Source organism: Athene cunicularia, assembly GCF_003259725.1.
Source record: "Athene cunicularia isolate RWA chromosome 3 unlocalized genomic scaffold, athCun1 chr3_part1, whole genome shotgun sequence".
Classification (NCBI taxonomy): Eukaryota; Metazoa; Chordata; class Aves; order Strigiformes; family Strigidae; genus Athene; species Athene cunicularia.
In genome coordinates this window covers 70443244-70468858 of record NW_020799097.1, presented here as the reverse complement: position 1 = coordinate 70468858, position 25615 = coordinate 70443244, and the positions used below count along the sequence as shown (strand labels likewise).

Genomic DNA, 25615 nt, shown 5'->3' with positions numbered 1-25615 from the left:
ATTAAGAAGCGAGTGTTTAATTTCTCATGTTTAAAATATCACTGCTACTTACATGCGTAAACATTTACGTGAACTTTCTTAATTATTTCCAGACATCTTATTGCTGCTTGGATTTTTTTTCCCAGAGAAATATTCTTGCTATCATTGTGATTTTTTTGTTAGTTTTGTTGTTGTTGTTGTTGTTGTTTTTTAAGAAAGGTGTATTTGGTTAAAAAATTCTAACAATTAACCTTTCACATTCATAAGGGTTGAGTTGGGTTGAGCAAAGTGTTGGCAAGGTAACAGATTATCTGGAAACCTTTAAAAAAAGTCAGTCTTGCCTTAAGCTAGCAGTGCCCCTCCCTGCCCCTCACCTACTGACCCACTGCTCCATATTCTCCAGTTAAGCCATGAAGCACACAGAAGCAGACAATTGAGAAATGAGTTTCCTGTAATTTACTGTAACTTAGTCCTTGACTCGAGGGTCTCCAGTGCGCAGGCAGACTATTTGCTTTTCTGCCACCTCTTCTGTCAAACCCTTTAGAGTCAACAGTTACATTTATAAATGTCACTGCTTGCTTTGTGCTATAAGGGCAAAAAACCCCAGGACCTGAGGATTTATTTGGTTGTTGCGAAGATGGAAGTGCATGTATATCACATGTGACAAATATTTTTCAAGAAGCTTGTGTAGCTATCAAGGAGCGGTATACAAACAAATTAAAACAAAAAACCCCTACCGTGATCCATGTATAACTATTTCTTAACTGTTTTCCTACGGCAAAGCTATTATATTCTGTTTACAATGGATGTATTTAGAACAATGTCGTATGTCAATACCAGGAAGTGGATTGAGTGTGTTTCTGTTTTAGCTTGCAAAGGAATTAGCAATTGTTCTGTTCATTTTTGCTGAAAAGTCACTCTTAAATTTCTAGTTAACCATTGGAAATTAGTCTATGACAGAAGTACCCCACCCATTGCACAAATTCTTCCTCATTTGCAGAGGGTCTGCTACTGTGGCTCACAGTGACGGCTCCTGGTGATATCTGGAGCTGGGCAATTGCTCATATGCAAAAATTTAGGGGAATGATTGTAGATTTTTTTTTTTTTCATTATGAATTATCTATTTTACAAGATTAAAACAGTTTTTTGATAGCTTAACAAAATTTTGATGATACCAAACAGTTTTCATAAAAAAACAAGTACTTTATCTTGTGTATTGTTGACTAACTTTTTTGTTGTGATACCTTTGAACAGCTGTTCATAACATAGCTAGGCTTGCTTCAAAGAAACCAGATGATATCTGCCTTTGTACCCATTTGGAAGGCTTCCACACTCAGAGTTTTTGGTGTATCAGTCAAGTGCTACCTTAGAAGTAGCTTTATGCAAAAAACTTAGAAAAGGTATATGGATGTGGGAATCTGCATTAGGTTTATCCAGTCAGCTTGACTGGTTCTTTTCTGTGCCTCAAAAGTAGAAAACTTTGAAGAGAAAGATGTGAGGACGTTGAACTCCCCCAGACTCTTCTTACTTTCCCCCTTTCCCCTCCATCATCTTGCTTAATGAAAGAGCCATGACTTCCCCCAGCAGGATCTTCCCTTACTGACTTAGTGGTTCACACTTGCATCCTGAAGGAAACAAATGTTACACCTGGGCTTTATAAACAGCCACTGACAAATCCCACTGGACAACAAGCTTATGTCATTATAAAATACCTTACAGTCACAGCCGTGTTTTTCCTTGCATTGTGTGCCTGATGGCGCTAGTGGGAGCCTACCAGCTGTTACTGTTGTTTGTGATAAGACTCATTTAGTTTTATAATTCCTCTGCCTTATGTTTGCATGCTACTTCTGCTGTAATATGTAATGCTGCATTGGAAGAACACGCAAGCGCAGCCATGTAAAAATGTGCAGGCTGCTCAATGGGTCATACCCTTCAAATGCAGTGAAGAAAATAGCATCAGTATTTCAACCCCCAAATTTTGCTAAGACTGATTCTTTCATAGCAGGAATGCCAGGGTATGGTCACAGAGTAATTAGTAAATGCTGCATGCTGCCCTCTGCACAGCACTGTGGGGGCTTTCATTGGGCACATAGCAGTGTACTGTCTTGTGCTGTGTTTATGGAGAACGTTGTTATTACACTTTATTTATTACTATACCCCTTTTAAAGGAATACAAAAGTAGATAAGAAAATGAAGCATCTTTTCTAAATGTTTTCAGGTCTCAAGCGCACATGAAATCACAGATAACTATGGTAATAGCGCACACGCAGGCTTAATGATATATCACTGGACTGCGACGGGCACAAAAATATCTGCGTGCTGAGGGATGGTGATTGTATACTTTGTCTACTTGCTCCTGTTCTTCGGAACTAATTTCTTTATTCCTTGCTTCATTCTCAGTTTCCTGCAGCTTCTTGCTGCCTAACTGAAGAAATGTGTGCACTAAGCGGTGTATACCAACTGTGCTATTTTGTGGACAAGAACTTGTGGCTATCAGATAACACTAGATGGATGAGATTCAACATAAAAGGTCTTGTTGATTTATGCAGAAGGTAGTAGACACTGTGGACTTTTTCTGCCAAAGGATATTGTAAATTTTTTATACTCACAATCACGTGAGTTGAAGGGGAGACCAGAGAAGTCTCTGGAAGACAGCTCCAAATAAATGAGCCACTGCAAACCAAGGAAATCCCTTCAGTTGAAAATGGTTGGATGCTAGAAGAATGCTGGCGAAAAATATATTACATGCTTGCTATGTTCTCACTGTCCCCAGTAATACAATCTTCCTGTGCTGAGTTATTTTTTTCCTTACTATTCATAGCCTCATTTTTGTAGTGGTTTTTAAAACACCCCCCCCATCATATCTTGAAGGAGGATATCTGCATAAAGACAGTATCTGAAATTCTTAACCCTAGTGGTTATAAAAGGAGATGGTGGAGCCAAAGAAGATTTGAAATGTGAAATTTGATTGGAAATTGGAGAAAAGCAAGGTGGAAGGGTGATGAAATTGGATATTCTGTCTCTGAGTCCTTGCTAACTTGTTGGCCTCTCTCTGCATGCTGTGAGATGTTGGCACATCTTTCTTTGAAACATTAGTTGTAGGCTGTTGTCATAATGCATAATGACTCTTGTCATAACTCTCTTGAGAAATCTGGGCTAGCTCCAGTCCACTGAAACTGAGTATTAGGAACAGTCTAAGCAACTGCTGCTCTGCTGTACTTGCATGGCACTTGCTTTGCGGCAACCAGACTGTTTGCAGCCCCTATGCTCTGCACTGCAGCTCTCATTCTCGGATGCTGTTATGATGCAGTAAACCACAACATTGAATCAATCTGCTTTTTTCCTGAAAGCAGTCTGATGAACTGCCATAGTTAGTGTGCCATGCTGCTGGGTCCCACTTTTTTTCTCGGGTGCCAACAGGCTGTTAACTGAATGGCCTTTTAAACTTCCTCAGCTCAGTGGAGTGAAGAGGAGGAGGTAGTGGAGGTGGCTCCCTTGATCTAGGGTGGTGAAGAGCGGCAAAAGGTAGACTGTTCTGGACATTGTGACATGTTTGGGTACAGTAAAGCCCACTCCTCATCAGAAGTAAAGATGCAGCTGCTGTAATGTAATGGTGGTTAAGTCACTGATTACAAAGGTTGGGCTGTTAACAGGTAGAATAACTTGTTCTTCAAGTGCCAGGCACTTTTCTTGGTGTCCTGTCTGGCTGGTATCTCATCAGAGATCAGTGCTCCAGTCATCCACAAGTTACAGAAATCTTCTGTGGCCTAAACTGCTTAAACTTGAGGTTTGGAAAACTTCTGGGGTTTTTTTTATGTTGATAGTTCACTTTTTTAAGAATTACTTTTGCTTTTCTGTCTCAGTAATAATTAATTCTTAGTTCTGAAGCGAATGAGAAGTGTAGCACTTGTGTTTGCACTTTTTTGCTTTTGTATAAATAAAAAGTACATTGTGCAAAATTATGTGTATCACGATTTATAAATAATGTGCGCCTATTAAATAACCAATTCTGAGTAGTACAAAGTAGGGAGACTAAATGTGGGTTGCATGAAGTAATCAAATGTGATGTGTCTTGACAAAAAACAGCTAGTATCTTTAAAGTACTTCTGAACGCTAACGGTCTAATTTATTTCTAAATTGATGTTCCAAGTTGAGAGAAACCTAAAACAACTCAAACATTCCCGGAGAAGCAAAGGTTCCTTGTTAAAGCAGAGAAACAAGTGGTGTACTAGTTTTCTGTGTATTTTAGTGTAAATATTCCTCTCTGTTGGATGATATTTAAAACTGATTGTGGATGGCCCTCCACTAACTGTGAACTTTTTTAAAAAATTGTTTACGTTTTAAGCTGCAAACTGTAGTTTGACCATCAGCCTGACTTAACGCTGAACTCGTTTATCCAGAGTAAAATATTGCCAGTAGAATTTTTAACGATGCAGTTATCAACTTTATCACATTTATGTAAGAAACAACCCCACCCCCAAATTGCTCCACAAACAGAGCCTGAAAGTAAAACACAGCAATGCCATAAATGTGTTCTCAGCATCTGCCTTTCTGATCAGAACAAAAATTTTAGTGGTCTGTTTGCACTGCTCGAAACTGCCAGTGGAGGCAGAGGGCAGCTGCAATGGGACCTAAGCGATGTGACCTGCATGGTGAAACAAGGCAGGGAGCACTTAGTGCTCCCAGCTCCTGCCCCAGCATTCTTCTAACGATGGCTCACCCTTCATGCTCCTTGGTGGGGTCAGAGGGGGGAACATTTCCCTTCATGGTGGTTGTCCATCAGGAATGATAAACAGTGTCTAATTATTAAGGTTATTAATTTGAGCTTAGCTGGGCATTTAAAATACTTCAAAGAAAATGATTGATGCAATACTCCTTATAAATAGCATTTTTTATTTTTGTATCATGCTTAGCATCTGCCTTGCTTACCATCCTAGAAATGTGCTGCTGGTCCAAAAGAAGCTGTTGCAGATTTAAATTCTATTTTCCTGTTTAAAATAATTTGAGTACTATAATAGTTCTTGGAGAAGACCCTGGACAGAGAGTACACTCTGATATCTCTGTAATACTGCTGTCTTAGCTGTGCGTGACCTGGAGTGAAAATACAGAAGCACTATTGTGTGATTACAGATGTTAGCAGTATACTGCTAACACCTGCTCTTTCTAGGTCAGGAATAATAGCCATGGCTTCTCTTGAGATGATTTTTTTTTTTTTAATGGGAAGACTGTCACCAAACAGAACAGTTATTTTTGTTAAAACAACTACTATGTGTTAAATTACTGTTCTGCAGTACTTAGAACGCCCTAAAAAGATGCAGTTATGAAAACTGTCATGTTAGAAAACATGGTTTAAGTAGTTTCCTTTGCCAGTTTCATCATGGTTTTTCGAGGTGGTTGTTTGTTTGTTGTTGTTTGGTTGTTTTTTTTTTTGGGGGGGGGTGTTTGGGTTTTTTTTTTTTTTTTTTTTTACTATTATATATTCCAGGGTTTTTACTGCTCCCCATATTGTTGCGTGGAAACACAAACAACAGTAAGAACTCCAGACTGCTGCCAACCGCTAAAGGGTTAATGTACAGAAAATGAGCAGTAGTAACAGTTAATCTTTCTGTTAGTATTGGATTTTACTTACACTAATAGGGTGTAAAATACATTTAAGTACTGTAAAGTCAACAGTTTCTTAAACGTAAATCAGTGCTTTTTCCTACCTTCTGAAATTTCCTCCATATTTTATCTTGCTGCTTTATTCTGGTGACATGCCAGAAATTTGTTTTCAGATTCACTGATTTCCCCTCCTCCCCAGCCATATTTCTTCCAAAGCAACTTAAAGGACATCGAAGAATAAGAGGCAAAAATTGATTACTTACTGCCATTTAAAGTAAGCTACAACTCTTAAGATAATGTAACTCTGACAATCTAATTTATTTCATCTCGGGCTGACTGCAGCTGTAAAACCAAAAGATCCAAAGTGGTAAAAATAAAGATAACAAAGACTTTTTACTCTGAGTTGCTCAGGCATGCAGCAGCACAGTTACCTGCAAGTTATTTACTGCTTGACTCTTAAGAACTTCAACAAGTATTATAGAGTTAGCCAATTCAAGCCTGCTAATATTAATTATCACTTAAGAGTTGCAGTGGGGTTTTTTTGTCTCTTAGTCACCTGATTATATGTCTAGAAGTAATTTCAAACTATGCCACTAGCATTAGAAGTGGGCTGAAAGGCCTTGATATATCCTAAATTTAGAGAGATTAATACAGAGGAAAGCTTAGTTATTAGGTTTTGCTTTTTTAATTGGCTCCCTATAGTTTAATTTAGCTTAAAAGAATAGGAAATTGCTGTTTGCTGCTAAACCAGAAGAGGAGCTAGCTTTGATGCTTTATGAGTGATAAAATATTAATAGAAACTCTCTACGTGTTTTGGTCCACCACGTCAAACTATTGAAGTCAGCTTCTTGAAGAGTCAGCAAGCTGAAGAGAGCAGGAGGTGAAGTGGGAGGAAAGGTGGGAGACTGCTTCTGTTGCACTGTATCCAGGTCCATTAGTGGTGCATGCTAAAGAGCCTCAGAGAGGTTGGATTTAGCATTCAGGAGGCTTTTATTCTTTAAATCAAAGCCACATTATGTTCTAGTAGCCTCTTTGGTCAGAACATGCTGTAAAACTGATTGTGCAGTTCAAGACATTAAAAGTTGCCAAATCCTTTGAAAATAGTAGCTGTTCTTAGTTGTGGGTTTTGTGGAACAAGGATTAATATAAATTGCATTACACATACCTTGGCAGTGGTCCCTACAGCATATATTTTATAGAATAATTAAAAATGGACACAACATCCAGGTGCAATATACAATTTTCTTCCCATATGCACACAATGTAGTCTGTGCTTCAGATGAAGGAAGGACTGAGAAATTTTTTAAGATGGTAAGTGTTAGAATATAACCTCTCTCCTAGCAAGTCTGGACTTTCCTTGTTCGGGAAAGCCAGGCAATCCAAGTTTATTTGGCTTCTGTTATGTCTAGTTTCTGTCCAGATAGTTACAAACAGTGCTTCCTCTCAATGTCTATGTTTGTAAGAAGGATGGTTATCAGTTTATATATTTGTACTTTTCACTGTATAAAAATTTCATGTTGATGGTTAAGTCTTATCTCATGAGCGGGTATGTCTTTCACAATGGAAAGCAATATTTGAAGAATCAAGTTATGTAGGAGGCTAATCATTAGGGAATTTTGCCTGATGTCTGGCCAGGAGATGGTTCTGTCTGGTCATGTCCGAAGCAAGCCAGCATTTCTAAAGATGGGATGTCCTGTCTTGAATATTTTTTAAATTTAATATACAGTTCATGGGCAACAGGAAATCCTGTTGGAAGATATGACTGCCATGACTCTCCCAGAAGGAAGATGGCTGCATTTCAAGGTTTGTCCCCAATTAGGATCCCTACCCAGTGAGACAATCTTGGTATCAGGTCCCAGCCCTAGGAGCTATGTAATCATTCAAAGTGAAACACAAGAGAGCCTTCTTTGGGCTCTAAGTATAGATACGTATAAATGGATTTTTTTTCTCTTGTGTCTCATGTCTTTAGCAATTTATTTTTTTCCCCTCAATTGAGTAGTAGTAAACCAAATTAATTTTATTTAAAGACTGACTAAAGTTTTTGGAAATCATAGGCTTTCCACTTTCAAAGAAGTGGCAGTATTAACTCAAGGCACTGGCCTACTCTTACAGCACCTGGCACTCAAATATGAAAATGAAGGTGCCCCAGAGTTGACCTCCTCAACCTGACCACACAAATATTTCCTGACCTGCTAAAACAGGCAAAGTATTTAAAGACTTGTTCCACTGACAGCTGCTAGCTAGAAAATCCTTTCACATGACAGAAAGAAGATTTTCTCGAGTGCAAAGTCTGCCATGAACTTGTTGCTCATTTCTCTCCTCAGAAATATTTATGAAGAATGTCCTAATTTTATTATAAAACCATATTAATTATTAAAGGTATTTGTTTAGTTCTGCTGATTTGTTATTTATCCCTTCTCATTTCCACCTCTTGAAAGAGAAAACTCACACCCATATCTTCTCATGTACATGGACCCACTTCTTCAGACTTTGGTGTTAACAGAGTGCTGTGCTAAAAGCCTGGATGGAAGGAGGTGGGTTCTTGCAGTTAATGGAGTAATGGGTGAGTGCAAGGAGCTATGTGGTTGACTTGTGTTGCAGGACTGAAGTTTTAGGTTGCATCTGGAAAATATAATTTTAGGATATACAAATATAATTATTTGGACTGTTGCTTTTTTTTTTTTTTTTTTTTTTTTTGTTAACATTGTGCATTTAATGAAGTGCTCAGAAATATTTTAACTGTTTCATAAGAGAACTGCTGAAGGAAAATAATGCCTGCACTTCATTCATATGGCAAAGAAGCCTAATGCCATTGAGAACTCGAGTTCTTGTGTTACAGTTTTGCAACTCACGCAAGACATGGCTACAACTGGGAGAGGCAGGGACTGATGGCTTTTGAACAGGTCTTACGTTTATGCCTAATGTTTTCTAACAGAGTTTTGCTACTATGCAATGTTGCCAGTTTGGAAATGTACAGAGGGTACTGATTTTTTTTTTTTTTTGCCTATGCCCAAAAAAGCTACAGGGACTCATGATGATATGACAAGCTTCATTTGATTTGGAGAAGCAATGGGAACTCAAGAGTGCATCCTTCAGTGCTGTATGTTTCTGGGGAAAATGCTCTGGACACTGCTTCCAGAAGCTTGTATGTTGAGTTTAACTTTCTCACTGACAAAAAATTGTTTCTAAATACAGCTGTGCCTTTGCAGCCTTTTACTGTGACTTAACTTTCGTAATATATATTAATGTTGTGCATTTATCACAGAGCACAACTTGCTCATTGCTTCAGGCCTGGCTGGAACCCACATTATTAATACAGCAGCTCCAGTCCATTTTGCCACACATCTTTCAGACAGATGGAGAAACATGGATATGATTCAGATCATGCCTTTGGAGCCACTTTGTACTCTAAATCCAACGTCTCAGTGTGTTCCTATGCCTTGTGCTGCGCTGAGCTCTCCTGGCCAGGGAGAGGAATGGTACAACCCTATCAGAGCAGGCTTTGGTCCCAGCTGGGGTTGTGTATCCAGGGCGCAGGAGAGTGAGCCAAAACCGCCAGAATTACCACGCATTTTTAAGTGCTGAGCCCTTCCTTTTGTGAACAGACTGAAGGCGGTGGTTGAGACTTTGGAAGGCAGGTAACTTTTCCTGCCTCTTCTCTCCCCCAGCATGACTGGTTTTAATTATTTTTTTTTTAATGATCCCTGCTGGGAATGATCTGACTCAGCTTTTTATATTCTGTTGGTGTTTGAGAATGTACTTTTTTTTTTTTTTTTTTTTTTAATGAAAAAATGGGGGGGGTGTGTGTGTTTGTTTTTTTTCTTTGTATTTTTCACTTTTCTTCCTCTCTGGGGATGCTGAGCCTGGATTTGGATTTTCATGTTTTTGGAAGATAGCTGTGAGGTGGCTTCTGTGGGTCCCTTTCTTGAGAGGTGGGGAAATCAAAGTTTTGCTGAGAATAAAAATCAGTGTACAAGCTTTTAAAGTTCATTAATTTAAAAGCCATGAAATTACTGCTGTAATGGAAACATACAATACCCCAAACCAGGTTTGCGCTTATCTGTGGTGGGAAAATGTCATTGTATTGTCAGTCCTGAATACAGACAAATAACTGCCTTTTTATAAAATTGTCAAAGTTTATAGGCATATTTACTTTACAGCTACTTTTATAAGCGACCCACACCCTTCCCTGCATGTGAATAAAAACTAGAAAGGTTGCACTGATAATGTCATACCAGGAAATCTTTAATGTAAAATACAGATAACAAGGAGGGGAGGAACTTGGGGGTGGGGGAAATCATACTGAAGGTAATGTGCAGAGAGAAAAAACCCTTCTTTTACTTCTATGCCTTTCTTTTCTTTTGAGTTTAAAGAAAAATTACATAACACGGCTTGCCCCTGACATAAGCCAGCAAACATGTTTGTAAGCACTGATATACAAAGACAATCCTTGGTTCCATGTCTGAGCCTTTATATTTCTTCTAGAATTGAATGTGAATTTAAAAAAAATTACTTCCCCCCCCCCAAAAAAAAAAAAACCAAAAAACAACCAAACCCAAAACAAACAACCCACAACCCAAACCCATAACAAAACCCTCAAAAACTAACAAACCCACCTGAATCTTGCAGAGCTGAAAGTTAGTGCCTGTTGACCAAAACTAGACCCTGCTTGATCTTTTTCTGCCAAGTGAGACGTTCTGGCAAGTTTCCTCAAGTCTGGATGTATTCAAGTACTGTATTTGGCAGACTTAGTTTGTTACGAAGTAAAGATATATGAAAATCCCAGTTCAAACACTTCAGCCTTTAGTTGTTTTTACAATCTGTCAAGAAGCACAACTAATTGATATTTCACTTTATACATCGGATATAATTTTTCTTACAGTACATTATGTATCTGGAAGTAGATTTTCCACTTAAATGTCAAGTTCTGCTGCTATGTATTTCATCTGAAACACTTCATAGCATGTAAAGTTTTACTGAATATGTGCTCTTTCTACTCAGTGATACACAGTAGCATATGTAAGTCTCTTAACAAAAGGTTGTTACCTATTTTTTTTTCTAACTTTTTTCAAATTAACATCTTCCAAGTCTTGGATTCAAAGTGTTTAATTTGACTTTCATACACAGCTTGTCCGTGACATCCTTGTTGTCTTAACTTTTGAGTTTATGAAGAACTGCAAAATTGTTACATATGAGACATTCTGTATTTGAACAGGATTATCTGAATGCTTTTGATGCTTTTGTTCCTTGAATAAAGCTAAAATTTAAAATGATAACAGTAAAATCAATCAAAACTATATGGTTTTGATTGTAAATATTAATTGGTCTTTTTTTTCAAATGAGGTGCTAGATTTTGGTGTCCACAACCAGTAACTCCGCTTGTCAATTTAAGTATTGGATTTGGTGCATGGGAAGAAAAGTGATGATTTTTGGTTTTAAACTAGTTTTGGTTTAGCTGAGGGAAAATATTGTCTGCTTTCTGATGGAAAGAGTAAACACTAAATCTGTGCCTGTGGGAGAGGTCAATGGAAGTTTCTAAAGCCTGGAAGGACTGCAGTAGGGGTACAAGCCCATCCTCTGCATAATGGGGTCTTTGGAAGCTGGAGACCTGACTTGCAAAGATTTCATTTCTGATATACTCTTTAGAAAGAGATTTAGTCTTAAAAGCAAGAACTTAAGTTGGAGAATCAACCATGAGAAAGAGATTTTATCCCTAATTATGCCATCACTTCAGTCCTGTTTCTAGGCTGAACATGTCTGTGTATTTAGCTTCCAACATTAAACTTTTGTTAGATTGAAGAAATGGTTGTCACCCTCAGACAGGTACTTATGGACTGTGTAAGCCAAATAGATCAAACTTGTTTTGTGTGTCACTGTAACGTAGGGTTTCTGACAGTAAATGATTCTCATGCCTTATTTTGCAGTCTTCACGATTTTTTGGTGTTCTTTTTGAAATGTAGGTGCTAGGACTTGACTGTATTTGAATCCTGCACCTCTTCTTATTTGTCTAGAAGTAGGCATCATTTCCCTACTTCCACCTGATTAAAATGCTTAAGATTATTTGTAAATAAGGGAAAACTGGCCTCCCAACAGCTTAGAATTAAACAGTACAGGCAGAAACTTGATGAGATTAAATATTGCTGTGTTCCTAAAATAACTTGAAAGGCTTTGTAAGAAGGGTACTATCTTATTAGTAGATTACACCGTGTTACATTGGGGCACCTAAATAAGCCAAAAGTTGATTTTCTTTATTTCTCACAAGAAATCCACTTGAAATAGCCTATTCTGCCCTTGTAATTGATGCAGATGACAGGAATTCTTTTCTGCTGACATGGAATAAAGGCTAATCCAGGTCAGACAGTGCCTTGTAATTAATGCACATTCTTTTTCTTTCTTTTTTTTTTTTTTTTTCCCTGTTCTTTTTTCTCTTGGGTAGGAAGAAGGGATCAATCCCTGGTTTAAAGCTCTGAGCTAGTCCAAAGTGATTCTAAAGATTTTGAATGGAATGCAGATTACAGAGTTAAAAAAAAAAAAAAAGCACCCTTTTTACAGATAATGTTTAAATTTAGAAATCCAGAGGGTTTGTTGTAGGATTTCCTTCTTCCCCCCCTTATATTACTATGTAAGAGCTATCTCAGGGTGTTTGAAGGGTTAAGGGAAAGGAGGATAAAAACTACTTTGAGCTTACTTTGTTACCTTGAACTTTGGGTGCTGTTGAATATAGCAGTCATCTGTGATCACAGGTATTTTAGCAGCTGTATAATCGAAAACTATAAATGTCCAGATAGGAAATGATCCAGTAATTAGAGGAAACAGTACTGAACCTGATGACTTAGAGTCACTTTCATTCTTAAATCACACCGTTGTAGCTATTAGACTTTATCCTGTGATCTCTTCTGAGTACCTTGGCAGAGTACTTGAAAACCCTGATAATCAGATTGGCTGAGAGTTAGAAAGGAGAAGGATTTCTGCCTTGCTTTTTGTAGGTCCCTACCAATGAAGTGCCTCCTGGCAGAGAGGTAGACTGGGAGGAGGATAGAGGCTGGTCTCCTTCAACTAGATGTCTACCTCTTTTCCTTTGTATATGTTGTATTTCAAACATTGACAACCATGCAAGGGAGGGCTCTTGGGTGGTTTTGTATACATCCCACTGAAATCTAAACAACAAACAAAGCTTGAAAAAGAGCTCAGGTTTTTAAGTTGGAGGAGTTGCAGGAGGAAAAAAAAAATCGGTGGCCTATTTACTCAACAGATGAGAAGTATGTGTAGTTCCTGTGTGTAATACAGCCCTGAATGTTGTTTTTTTTGTGGGTTTTTGTGAACCTTACAAAGCCCATTCAGAAGTGAAATGGGTTTGTCTAAAACTAAGTGGGATTTTGAAATTTAGGCTCAGAAGTCATCAGCAAAGTAATTGCTAAAAGTCATACAAGAGAGCTGTTTTCAGAGACACACACCCCCCCATCAATTCTGTAATGTTGAATAGTTGCTTAGTTATTTTTCTATGTATATACAGAGTATGATCTGCTTCTTCAAAGTACTCAAGTGTGGTTTTGCATCTTATGTCTATTAGCCTTGTACATATGACTCAGTGATCAAAATAAAATGTTAAAACAATGGCTCATGAATCTGTGTGTTGGCTTAGTCCTAATTATGACTTATGTTGCTAAAAGTTACCTTGTCATCTCTTCAGGTTCTCCTAAGAGATTATTCTTGCTAAAATGCTGAAAGTCCTCTATATCAATATTGGATACTGAAAACACTGTTGTTAAACAGTCTGGTGCAATAAATACTGAAATATACAGTGATCTGCTGCCTTTATTTTCCACTGTGGTAAATAAACAGATACATGGGTTTTGGTTAAAAGTTTTAAGGAAACTGCATTTAACACTAACTTTTTGCATAAAATGTGTCCCTTTCGAAGGACTAATATGTTGCACTGGAGGCTGAGTAATTTGGGCTGATCAGTGGACCACCATCTTTGAGAACAACAACAAAAAACCCCTGAAGAAACTGTATCCCGGAGCAAATACAGACACCCACAAAATCTATTTGTTGTCTGCTTTGGGTCACACTTGGTTGACCTACAGTCAGTCCAAGTCCTTGCGGTGAGCATCTCTGTGACTCCATACCCGAGGCCTAACCTCCAAATTAATTGTTGGAAACAGCCTTTTGTCTTAATTGGCCATGGGATGGGTAAGCACTTTGTAAGCCAGTTGAAAAGAGTCATCTATGTATGCATACATAGACCCAGCTCTATTTCCAGTCTTACTTTCTCAGACTGTGTAGAGGACTCTGAAGGTGCTTTGTGTGGACAGGGAAGGTATTGCTGTGGCCATCTGGTTAAGATTGGGGGCCTGCTTAGTTTCATGTATATTGCTTACATTATTACATACTCTATTTCTGCCCTCCTGTATTCAGTAACAGGCACCAGTAGTGCAGCTGGATTTTGGAGAGGTACCATCATGGGCAAGGAGACATCTGAGCTGGTGCTGAGTCACAGCCCTGGCACTGGGGAGGCTCACATCCTTGCCTTCTTGTGTGACCTTGGCACATTGCTTAGTATCGCTGTGCTGTGTCCTTGTATCCACAGTATAGTTGTGACTGGTATCACAGAATAGTCTTCTGAAGTTTATTCAGTGTATTTTAAGATGCTTAAGATATTAGAACATACTTTGTATGTAAATGAGATGTGGGAGGGCCATGTCCAGAAAACATATATATATATATATATATATACACTATAGATGCTATTTCTCTGCTTAAAAAACCCCAAAATAAAGCAAAACAAAGAAAGTTTTGAAATACCTCCTGTAAGTTGTGCTGGCAATAACAGCAATTCTAGTGTTAGCGTGGAGAAAACGTACTTTTAAAGTGCTTATTGCAAGAGAAATCAGCATATTTGGACTCAGTACTACAAAGTTCCCGGAAGAATGCATTTACGCAAGTGATTAACCTTAAGTGAATTAAGGATTCATATATTTAGAAAGGCTGACATGCTCATGGTGAAGTGCTTGTGCTGTGGTCCTCATCCTGTAGGAGAAGAGCTATGCAGAGGTATTGCTAGTAACGTAAGACGGAACAGTCCCATCCTCTCTCTAGTTATGTATTCACTTAATCTCTCCTTGCTCACACCCATCATACAACCCATGATGTTTCAGGAGCAAGACCAGCAGGCAACTAATTTTTTTTTTTTCTTGATTTTGGGTGGGGTTTATTTTGTTGTTATTTTAGTTTTTTGCATCCCCACTGTTTAGCCATCCTAGAGCCAACTTGCTATGGAGCTTTGCTGCTAATCAGTGTTGGTTATAAATATTCTGCAGGGTAAATCATACTTTTTGCAGTGAATTTTTCCAACTTTGTCCAGTGTGAAGGTTGAATTCAAGATGAATTCAGAACTTAATAAGCTGTTCTGCTTCACACATGCTGAAGAAATGACTGTAGCTTTATTTTCCTGCCTCCATGGTGCTAACTCTGAGCTAATGAAATAATGGAGCTTCTGGACTCGACCAATACAAACATACTTTGCCTCTGAAGTAAATGAGGAGCTGTTTCTCATCCAGCCAGGGCAGTGTGATACTTGTAATGCTGAGTTGGGAAAGGATGTAAATGATATCTTTACACAAAGCAACAGGCTCAGCCTGCAGAGGGGAGGTGGGGTTTTCACTGGCTCCTGGGTGAGGCTTTGAAATCTAGGTCTGTTTATTTCCTTGACTGTAACACTTAAATGAGTCCATGACTTGCCTAAGGAACCTGATGGGAACTTGACTGTGTTCTAGGCAACTCGTAGGGAAGAATTTCACTTGTCATCGCAGGGGAATTTCCTCTTCTTTTCATCCTCCATGGTTAGTAGTTAGTGATGTTTCCCTCTGCCCACTACACTTCTCTGTTCTGATCATCCCAGGTCTTATCCTGAGGCAAAAAAGAAGCTGTTGCCAATCATATCTCTACAACGTAGTAACTATCCACTGTTGTAAAGCTCTTTAATGCCTGCTGCTCATATTGTTACAGGAGATGGTTGGTTGCAGGTGGAACAAGGTAGATAACAGGATGGGTGGCTGGGTCTATTTCAGATTAAGCTTCACCCACGCTGTAGCACAGTGAGTTTGTCAAAACGTTGACAGTTTTGGTTGAGAGAATAAATTACAATGATAGTTACTCTTTGATTATGGATTTACAAAAGATGGTCTTAATATACAAATATAATCTTAAAAACATTTTTACAATGACAGTTGGATACTACAGCTCTCAAGTCCTTATGGGTTTCTTCTAGTTGAATTAAAGGGAAGTAGCATCGTTGTGCCAGAATTCAGAAGGATCTGCTCTACTGCAGATTACAATCCAAAATGAAAAGCATGAAACATACTGTTTGAAAAAAAAAAAAAAAAGTCTCAGTATCATGAGCAGGAGAAAGACAGGTATCCTTTTACTGACAGATTAAATGGTCCCAGTTTGGAGAAGTCAGTGTACAAATACACACCAAGGAGAAAACCAAAAAAGTCTCTGGAGTTTCCTCTGGAACTGCATCTATAAAGGGTGGAAGAAAGGAGACTCTGCCCTTACCTTAAGGATTGGGAAGTAATGCAGAAAAATGGATTTTCCTGTAAAATGCACCACAAATGTGTGGGCTTTTTGGGAATAAATGCTACTTTTCCAAGTCCTAGGATTGTATTTACCAATGACTTGGTATAATTATTTTGTTGTGTTCAGAATGCAGTGCCTAGACTAGCTTATTTTTTGTACAATGATAATTAAATAAAGCCTGTGATTATGGTCTGTGCTCTCCAAATCTCTATTCTGTCTGAAGCAGAGCAAACAGGAGCTCTGATTTTAAGGTGTATTCTTGGTGGATTTTCATTTATTTAACAATATTTGCTCAAAGGTTGGTATAATCCTGTTTAAAAGGTCTTTTTGCTTACTCAAGCATGTTCTGTCTGGCTACCATTGTTTCATCCCTCATTCATAACTGAGTAATTTAATACTGAAATCAGACAGGATTGAGTTTCAAACTTAGACAAGTTTTTTTTTTTTTTTTTTTGTCATACCATTTTCATTTTACTTTGTGCAAATAGGTAGTACTTTTGTTGGCTGTTCTGTAGCTAGCAGTCACACTGAAAGCATTTGAAGCCAATTTTTGTACAGAGCAAACATTCTGTGGTTAGAAGGGCTTGATTAGCTCAGGTGCCTTTACTGCTGTTATATATCTCCTTATCTTGAAAATAGTATCCACCAACTAATCCTTTATTTATGTTGAGCTTTGGAATTTCCCTTGAAATGCCTTTTTGTAACCTCTCCCAGTATAAATGGGAAGTGAACAGACTGTCAGGTAAACAGTGCGGTTGCAGGTAAGCAAATTGATAATACGCATGAATATAAGTTTCTTCTGACTGGTAGCAGGTTGGATGCCTGTGATTAACCTCAGGAAGAGTGCCAGTGGTGTGCCTATTCCTGTGATATGGTTTGTTACCTTTTGTTGTACTATTTTACAAAGGAATCTTTTCTTATGTTTATGCAGGGAGGACTGAATTTGCTAATCAAATGTCCAAGGCTATGTTTTCAGTGCTCAGAAGAAGGGAATTGTTAAACCACAATAGCTAATTTGTGATAGCAATCTCAGTGTGAAATCCTAGTGGGCAGGTTGATTTTTTTCCTCTAAAGCAAGCTGAGATCAATGTATTCTCCAATTCAGCATGAACAAAACAGTAGCCTATTTCCATTTTATGATGATGGAACTAACTCAGCTTTACTCCCTTGGCATAAAAAGGTATCGTTTTAGCTTGGTTTTGGTAAATTCTTAGTCCCATTGTGAAATAGTCTTTCTGATTACAGGATTAAAGGTAATCCTAGAGAATCCTGATAGGGGCAGCTGAAAAAGAAAATCTGTAAAACCATTGTATTCCATTTCTCAGGTTTCTGACTTTATAATAGTATATGATTGCACTGACAACTGGTTAATTGAGAGTATCCCATCTCAGGAGGAGAACAAGGAGTATGGCAGAAGCTACTGCTTTCTTCTCTCCCACATTGAGAGAAAACGCCCAGTCTGACACTTTTTAAAGGTAGTAGTGATGGGAAGTTGAATCAGCCAGAAGTAAAGAAATCATAATTTTGATTTAGCTATACCCTGGGTGGTAAAAGAGGCTTGTAGGAATCATCATAAAAAGCTGCTTTCCTATTCTTCCCTGCTCCTCCCAAGAACCAGATAGTTGCCATTTCATATCAGATCATAGTGTATGCCTTGCCTATAAGAAGAAAATTCTGATTTGGTTTGTTTGGTTTTTCTTATCCAAGATACTGTATTGCTGTTAGTGTGTAATGGAGAAAACTAGGCTAGATTAAGATTTTGTATCACCCTTGTACAATGGAGGGTAATTGCTTCTGTTTTTTCTCTAATACTCCTTGCATTCAGGGTCTGAAGGAAGGATTATGTATGTCCATATTTGAAGACTCTTTTGAGTTTTAAGGGGGCTGGTGGGAATGGACCCTCAGGCAGTTGTCATGGCCATGGGCACAGATGTTTTAACTGAAAGTGATCACCCAGGATCTGGCTGGCAGGAGAGTGCAAGAAAAATGCTGCTTTAGACCCAATAAAAGCAAGCGCTCATGAATATGTTATTTCTGCTATGAGTGTAACGTGTAACGGTAGTACAGAATATGCCTGCTCAGAGGCATGTAACTCTGAATTCAGGGCTGACTTGTTCAGATCAAAGAGGAAACTCAACCAAAAGACTTGCTTGGATTTTGAAAGGTCAAATTTTGGGTTTTTTTTTAAAGAATGTAAAAATCCACAGATCCAAATGTAATGCCGATCTGCTGTAAGACTTGAGAAGAATGAACCAATTCCAGGGGAAAATCGGAAGTGTAATAGTTTTTTGGTATCCAATGTCTTGTGGAATGGAGTCAGAGATCTTTGTTTTTTATCAGAGAAAGGGTCATAACCTCATCAAGCATTCCCTCCCTTCCTCATGACTCCCCAAAGGTGCAGTACTCTTAATTGCTTTTGGCAGAGAAAAGCTATGAGGAAGTCGGGGAATATGTTTTATTTTATGTTACTGTCATTAGTCTGAACTAGTTCTTAATCTCAAATTACAAAGACATAGTTTATAAGGTTATATCTGCTGCAGTTTCTGTTTGTTTCCACTCCTCTAGGTTGCATAAGGCAAAGAGTGACACACATATGCTTAATTTGAAGAAAATTGAAAATGTTGTAAATGCTTAAAATTTAGTAAGCTTCTCTGTGCGTTAGCCTGATGTAATGTAATAATGACTGTACTTATAGTCTGTGTACAACACAGACTATTTTTCATATATTTATACTTGCCGGATCTGTATTAAGAATCACTCATGAGGTGATGTGGTGTTTTTAATCAATATAACAAGTAAACTAAAAATGCAAAGCTTTGCTTAGCATTTAATCCTAGTTTTTGTAAAAAGACTTTTATCCTTTGTTGCCTTGGTAGTATGAATCTAGATCATATGTTTATATTCTGCATCTAGACTCTACTGATAGTAAATGCTTAAATAAGCATTAAATATAGTCCAGCAATGATGGTGGGGACTTGCCGGTCCTGTGGCTGCTCCTCCTGTAAGCTGAGCAGTGCTAAGAGAGCTGGTAGCCCTCCTGCTGCTACATTTGCACCTGTATGTTGTAAATGCATCTCAGAAATCAGTAGTGAAGGTTATCATGTGACTGTACCTGTCTTTTCCTTAGTGCCTTTAATATACTGATCTCTGGCCTTTCTGTTTATTTGGGGGAATCCTTTTTGTGGTTTTACTCTGTAACATTACTCTCTAAAAATGAATACTTAAAAACCTCAAAAATTTCTCTGTAGGATAATACAGCCCATAATAAAGCTGTGATATGGACGCAGTCTAGGTCAGTTGTGTAATTGTGATGGAAGAGCTTTTAATTAAAAAAAAAAAAGAGTAGAAGTGTTGCTCATAAATTAACGGGCATATAACTTCTAAGTAAACTCATGTAGGATATGTTTAATATTAAAGTGAGGAGCTCTGCTTTAGAAGAAATGTGAGATTGCTCTGACCTTCATTCTTTGCTCACGAGAACAGAGTTAAGCATGTGTGATAAAGATAAAAGTGCGCATTGCTGTTTGTGGAATTGGGGCTGTTATCAATATTTGAATGTAGTGGCCAAATCCAAGGCTGTTAAAAATAGGTGAAACTTGGAACTGGGTCAGGTATTACCTGACGGAGGTTGTTTCCTTTTTGATATGCACAGCTGAAATTCAAACCCTGCTTCCTCCAAATTTTTCAGGTGTATTAGAAAGGTGCATAAAATATGTCAATTCATTTTTGAACATTTTGTGATATGAAATCTCCAGATTCTTGGATGCAGATTACAGTAATCAAAGGAAGAAATCTGTTCCTGGTCGCACAGGAAGGAGCTGGAAACACAAACCCTGTATTTACTTGTTAATTTTTGTTCAGGAAGATGTAGCTCATTTGCTTAGTGCTGCCTGAGGGAGGGAGCTGGAAGATGATTAAATTAGTTTTCTGTTTATTTGTACAGAGGCTTTGAGTGTTATCACTGGGTCAAGTTTATTTTCCTTTTTTGATCAAAGTTAGGTGCAGAACTGAGAAGTTAAAAATTGCTCTGCTGGCGTTGAGAAACAAGCTGCCTCCTTTGCTCCTTCCTCTTTGCTATCCCATCTCCTTTCCCTGCCATCCAACCATAAAACCTTCAATAATTACTTTGATGATTGAAATTATGGAAATGTTTCCAGTGGTCCAGACCTGCCAGGACTAATTAAAGGATTTGACAGTTTTTTCAATTTAAAATTGAGCTTTGTAAAGCCTATCTGAAGACGTGATTTCTATTATCTCTCTAGGAGCCCTGACTCATTTCATACTTTAGTACGATTTCTAGGGAGTAAACTTACTTTATCTTTAATTCACACAGCTCTGAAGTTTAAGAAGAGTTAACGAAAACTCTGCCTTAATTAGTCTTTTGCCATTTGCAGCTTCCTTGTTGCAAACTTTGGTCAGAACACGTGAAAGGAAGGACAGTTTGTTTCCTTGAAGCTGGAAAGAACAGGGTGCTGGCTCCCAACCGCAAAATATTTTACTTAGGTTTGTGGGGTGTATTTTAATAAATGCAGGGAAGTGTGTAGCTGGTGATGTTTATAACTGCTGAAGTTAGTTCGCTGTATTTGAATTTACTGTTTGGCATGTGGGGAGCAACATATCCGCTGTTTGACAAACACTGATGGAGCAGTAATTTGTAATTCATCTTAGTGCTTAGACAGTACATGTATTGTCCTCCAGTACAGCTAGAACTTACCTTTTAATGCTAGGATAATCTCAGGTAATATTTTGACTCTGTATGAACACTTTACTCAGGTATGCACTGTACTGCCAATAATACAAGCCAGAGTGAACATGACCAGTGACAGTGAGCAATACTAGATGTTTTAGAATATGTGTTAATTGCATCGTCTTGTGCCTTCCCCATTGCATAGCTAATTTATGCTTCTAGAACCTAAACTCTTGTGCTCTTTAAAGTTTTAAATTCTATTTAATAGAAAGGTTAGTGTTTAATATTACCATATGTTCAGCAGATGCCAGTGGCTGGTTCCTTATTATGCATGGCTCTGTACCCTTAGTTTATGGACTAACATTATATATGTGTGAAACTGCCCTGTTGCAATAAGCATGAGTTTGTCTTTGCTAGCAAGGAGTACTACCTACTGTGAGGATTTCCTCAGTTAATTTAGATATCATTTTTGTTACAGAGTTAACTCTTTGCTCCGGATTGAGGCTCATATTTAAGTGTTGCTTCTATTCAAAAGGATGCTTTTGTTCAAAATAATCCTAGAAAAAAGAGACTCTTTCTTGCTTATGTAGCTGTATGACAGTAATGTTTTCTTCCTTTTCCTCTTGTTTCTGCTCTTTCTAAAGATTTGCAAGCTTTCAGTTTTGTGTTAGGATAAATAGTACTTTAATAATAATTAAACCCAAACAATCAAAACAGAAAACAACTCTGTTCCTCCGTAACTGTGTTTGGAAAAAAAAAAGCTAATACAATATTCATATATACTTGGGGCAAGAAGTTAAGCTGGTACATTTTATTCTACGTTTACTAAAGAGATGTACATGTATGTGGCTTTTGTGACTTGGTAACTTCAGTAACTCAGCCATGTGTCTAGAAGGGAATAAAGAAAGAGATGCTGTATATGTAAATATGGGCATTTAAGAAGTTTGAGAGGGTTTTATTTTGGTTTTAAATTCTTAGTGTATTTAATATCCAACTAATTAACTTCCTCTTTTTTTGGCAGAAAACAGAATTTTTCTCCCATTTCACTTGCCAGATTATGTCAGTGCAGGTTAGTGATGCAGTGTGTGTGTGTGATGGGGAGGATGTTACTGTTTTAAGAAAGTATTTTCCATCAGTCCTTTATGTAGTCTATACAGGGGGGTTGAGTCCTAGTCGTAGTGCAAATCATTTGCCAAGCAGCATTTCCCAAACAGCTTATGGAAAGCAATTCTGGAGGATTCCCAAATTTAAATGATTGAAAAGATAGTACTTGGTGTGCCTGCAGCTCTCTGGAGCTGGAATGCAAAGCTGGCAGTGGAATAAACATGCTCCCTGAGGAGGCTGAAGATGCAGCAGATGGGGAAGAAGAATTCTCCTGAAAGATCCTTTTTCCCTTTTTTTTTTTTTTTTTTTTTTTTTTTTTTTTGCAGTGATGGCAGTTGTCCAGCTGTGGTATCAAAACTGTGGTTTTAAAATTGGAATGAGAGGATGTCTCTTAGGCACTCATTAATCCTGTGCTGAACGTCTCCAGGAGAGTAACCAGTTACACGGCTTCACAAGTGCAGAAGTAATCATGGGGGGGTGTTGGGGAGACTTACTCTGCAGGCGTGTTTCTGGATAGTAGCATTTCTAGAATGTTTGAAAACAACAGTAGATAATTATCTGATATTTGTTGGGCCAAATGTGAAGTATAGTTATGGAGTTATACCTTCAGTGAAAATGAATCTGCATTTGCTGTAGGATGAGTTTTTGGGGTAAGCCTTTCCTTTCATCTTATCCATCTTTCTCACTTTTGCCTTTTCCTCTAAAAGTTTTTATCAATATTTGGAGTTCCTATAAGACCCTAAAACCAGAGAATCTTCTATTAAAAAAAAAAAAAAAAAAGTATGTTGTTCTGTAAAAGTATATCTGACATTTTTTTTTTCATTTGTCATTTTTTATCATGAGCCAGCTATATAATGTAATTCTAGTAAGCTCTTAGTGACTGTTGAATAATTAAAAATAGGAAGTTTGCTATGATACTTCATTTAGTTTCTAAGGTAACTTTAGTTTCCAAGAATGAAATAGCAAGAAAAATTACCCATACTGATAACCTGTATTGTCATGCCAAAAATTTTCTGAGGAGGGTTTTTTTCTGAATTGATTGAGTCTAGCATAACCAAGTCACTTTGGCCATTGCAGCTTGTTCCTCTCAGTATGCATGTGTTCTGTCATCTCAGTGATGTACCTGAATGTCTTTAATTCACTACCTGACTGGCAAATATTAAATGCCGTGGGGCTGTTTTCAGCAGCAGCATAATTGCATTTTCTGTGGATTGACATAGCTGAGTAAGAATGAAAAGCTATGTTACAACACTGTCTTATTCCTGGGTATTTCATTTGCCATTTCTCTTTGAGATGGGGGGAAAAAAGAGTGAAGATACAGAGAGAAACTGCAGAGTCTGAGCGTTTCAGATGTATGTTATGCTGAATTTTTACAGAAACCATAGAAGTGCCAAGTCGTGTTTGTTGTTTCATTGGTTTTTTTGTGTGTGTGAGCATAATATCTTATTCCTGTCACTGTTAATATTATTTTATCTCTAGCGATTGATTTGTGGAAGTGTGTTGCACAGGGGCATGTGAAAGTGTAAATAGTTGTCTTGTTTAGTCAAAAATCAAGCTGATCATGGTCTCAAAACCTAATCTCTAGTTTCATTTTGGGATTGGAAGATTTGCTTTCTCTAAAAATTTTTAAAAAAAGTTATTGATTAATTTTACTGAAACCTTTGCAGAAGCATTTTCCCTTTAACTTGCTGGCTTTCAGAGAAAACCAAGTTCACTACTTTACCTTTCTGTGGTACAGAGTAAGTCACTCTTATGTCCTGTCATGCTCTACAGAAGATGGGTTGAAATGAAGTTACAGTTCTTGTTGTGGGAGAAAGTGGGAAGAAAGCAAAAGGGTGCATTTGGCACTGCTGAAAGGAATTAGCTCTAACAGGAGATACAAATCTCCAGACCGTAACTCTGAAGCTACTGAGGTTTACTGCCACCCAGTTTTGTTTTAATCAGCTGATAGGAAGTGACATCTATCCAGAAACTAGTGTGTTGTGTGTGTACTTATGCACACACAAATATATTAGATTTAATGAATCCAGTTAAATCAATAGAGTGCATGCCTGAAGCTAAGCCTATATTTAAATGAGGATAAAAAGACAATATGGTCCATCAGACTGTCTGTCATCAAGTTCTTTTCTCATGTTTTTTAGTAGCCCACAACACCTCCCCAAAGGTCCTTGAATAGGTAGGGGAACAGGCACGTATTCTAATTGTACCTGCAAAAACCAGTCATCTAGTCTTGGGGACAGCTATGCCTGATGGTTTGTGCAGGTACCTTTGTTCTCCCAGAGGTCTCTAAACACGCTGGTGCAGGGACAGAGGGGACAGCCCTCTACTCCCAGTAGCCCCTGGACCACATAACTCCTGGCTCTCCCTCCCTCTGTCATGAACAGTCATGCAGCTGCTTAATTTGAGCAGAAGCATGATGTAGGTGAATATTGAGCTGAGGGGTCACAGGACATTACTGCTGTTGTGAGCACTAATGGAGCTTCAGAGTGTGTGATCCAGAGCGAGAGGAGAGAGGCAAGCCCACAGGTGGGCTTAACAGGGGTTTAGAAGGACTCTGAAACAGTGCCCTGAGACCAAACCGGCCTGAAAATTAAGAACCTAAATGTATTTTGATCACCATCTGTGATATCCTCATATTAGCATTTAATCCTCTTGCAAGGACTTTGACTAGCATATAAACCAGATAAATATTTTATTACAGATTATCAAAAGGAGTAAGAACATATTTAAAGAATATTCCCCCCCAAATTTATATTTTTAAAAGGTATTTTTCCTGTGCCTTTAGAGAGGGCAAAACAGCAAATGGAAAATACATTATATGAATGTTTCCTTCAGGGATTAATCTCTTGAATGACAAGAGCAAATATTTGGGGAGTTATGTTTTGCCCTCTGTGGGCTTATAAACATAGTTTAATTGTGTTTGCTAGCAATGTCAGGATACCTAGTGTATTTTCACAACCATGTTTGGGTTTTGAGAGTGGTCTGGAGAGTATATGGCCAGTTATTACAATCCTGGACAGCTTTTCTAAGTAATTTATTTTTATAACCTGGGGCTTTCCACTGCATTGAATACTTGCTGACCTTTAATTTCATTTACTGAAGGGTGGGGAGGAAAGAGGAGAAAAGAAAGGCCTTAGGAAATCCCTTTCTCCACCCTGCCAAAGAGGTACCTTTCCTTGTAAGTCTTGTTTGGGTTTAAAGGGTGCAAGCAGAGGAAAAAATACAGATTATTTTGCATCCTTCATAAAAGCCAAATGTTGAAAGCAAAGTATCAAATATTTAGAAGCATTAAAAGTTTGATACAACCTCTGTAATAAATGAGTGTGTCAGGTTTATAAAATGTTTATAGTCCCTGCTGAACAACCTTTATTTTGGTACACGATTATTTCTAATATACTCTATTTACTATTTCAATAACGTTTACTTAAACTGGGTATTTATTACAGTGGAGTTTGCTTTGCATTCATAATGTATATACTAAATCATGTACTGTTAGGGTGCTTTTCTTCCTACTTAGATCGTCCAGCTTTCTCAAATTAAAAGTATTCCTTCATGTAGTTGCTTACTTTTTAGCTAGATTAAATTAATTCACTCCTTTATTTCCATTTTAAATCAATACCAGACATTTGGTTTAGTAATGCCTCTCTCCTGTGATCTGGAGGG

General features: G+C 37.9%; 1 protein-coding gene across 3 annotated transcripts in view; it reads left to right on the top strand.

Annotated features, from left to right (window-relative positions):
• Positions 1–25615, top strand: part of PLEKHG1 (pleckstrin homology and RhoGEF domain containing G1) — a 117836-nt gene that overhangs the window by 27826 nt on the left and 64395 nt on the right. The window contains exon 1 of one of the 3 annotated variants that reach the window (XM_026844985.1): positions 22497–22602. The exons of the other annotated variants lie outside the window; for them this stretch is intronic. Coding sequence (XP_026700786.1) covers positions 22590–22602 — 13 coding nt within the window. The 5' untranslated portion in view covers positions 22497–22589. Of the gene's footprint in view, positions 1–22496; positions 22603–25615 lie in introns of those variants that run through there. 3 annotated transcript variants of the gene reach the window in all.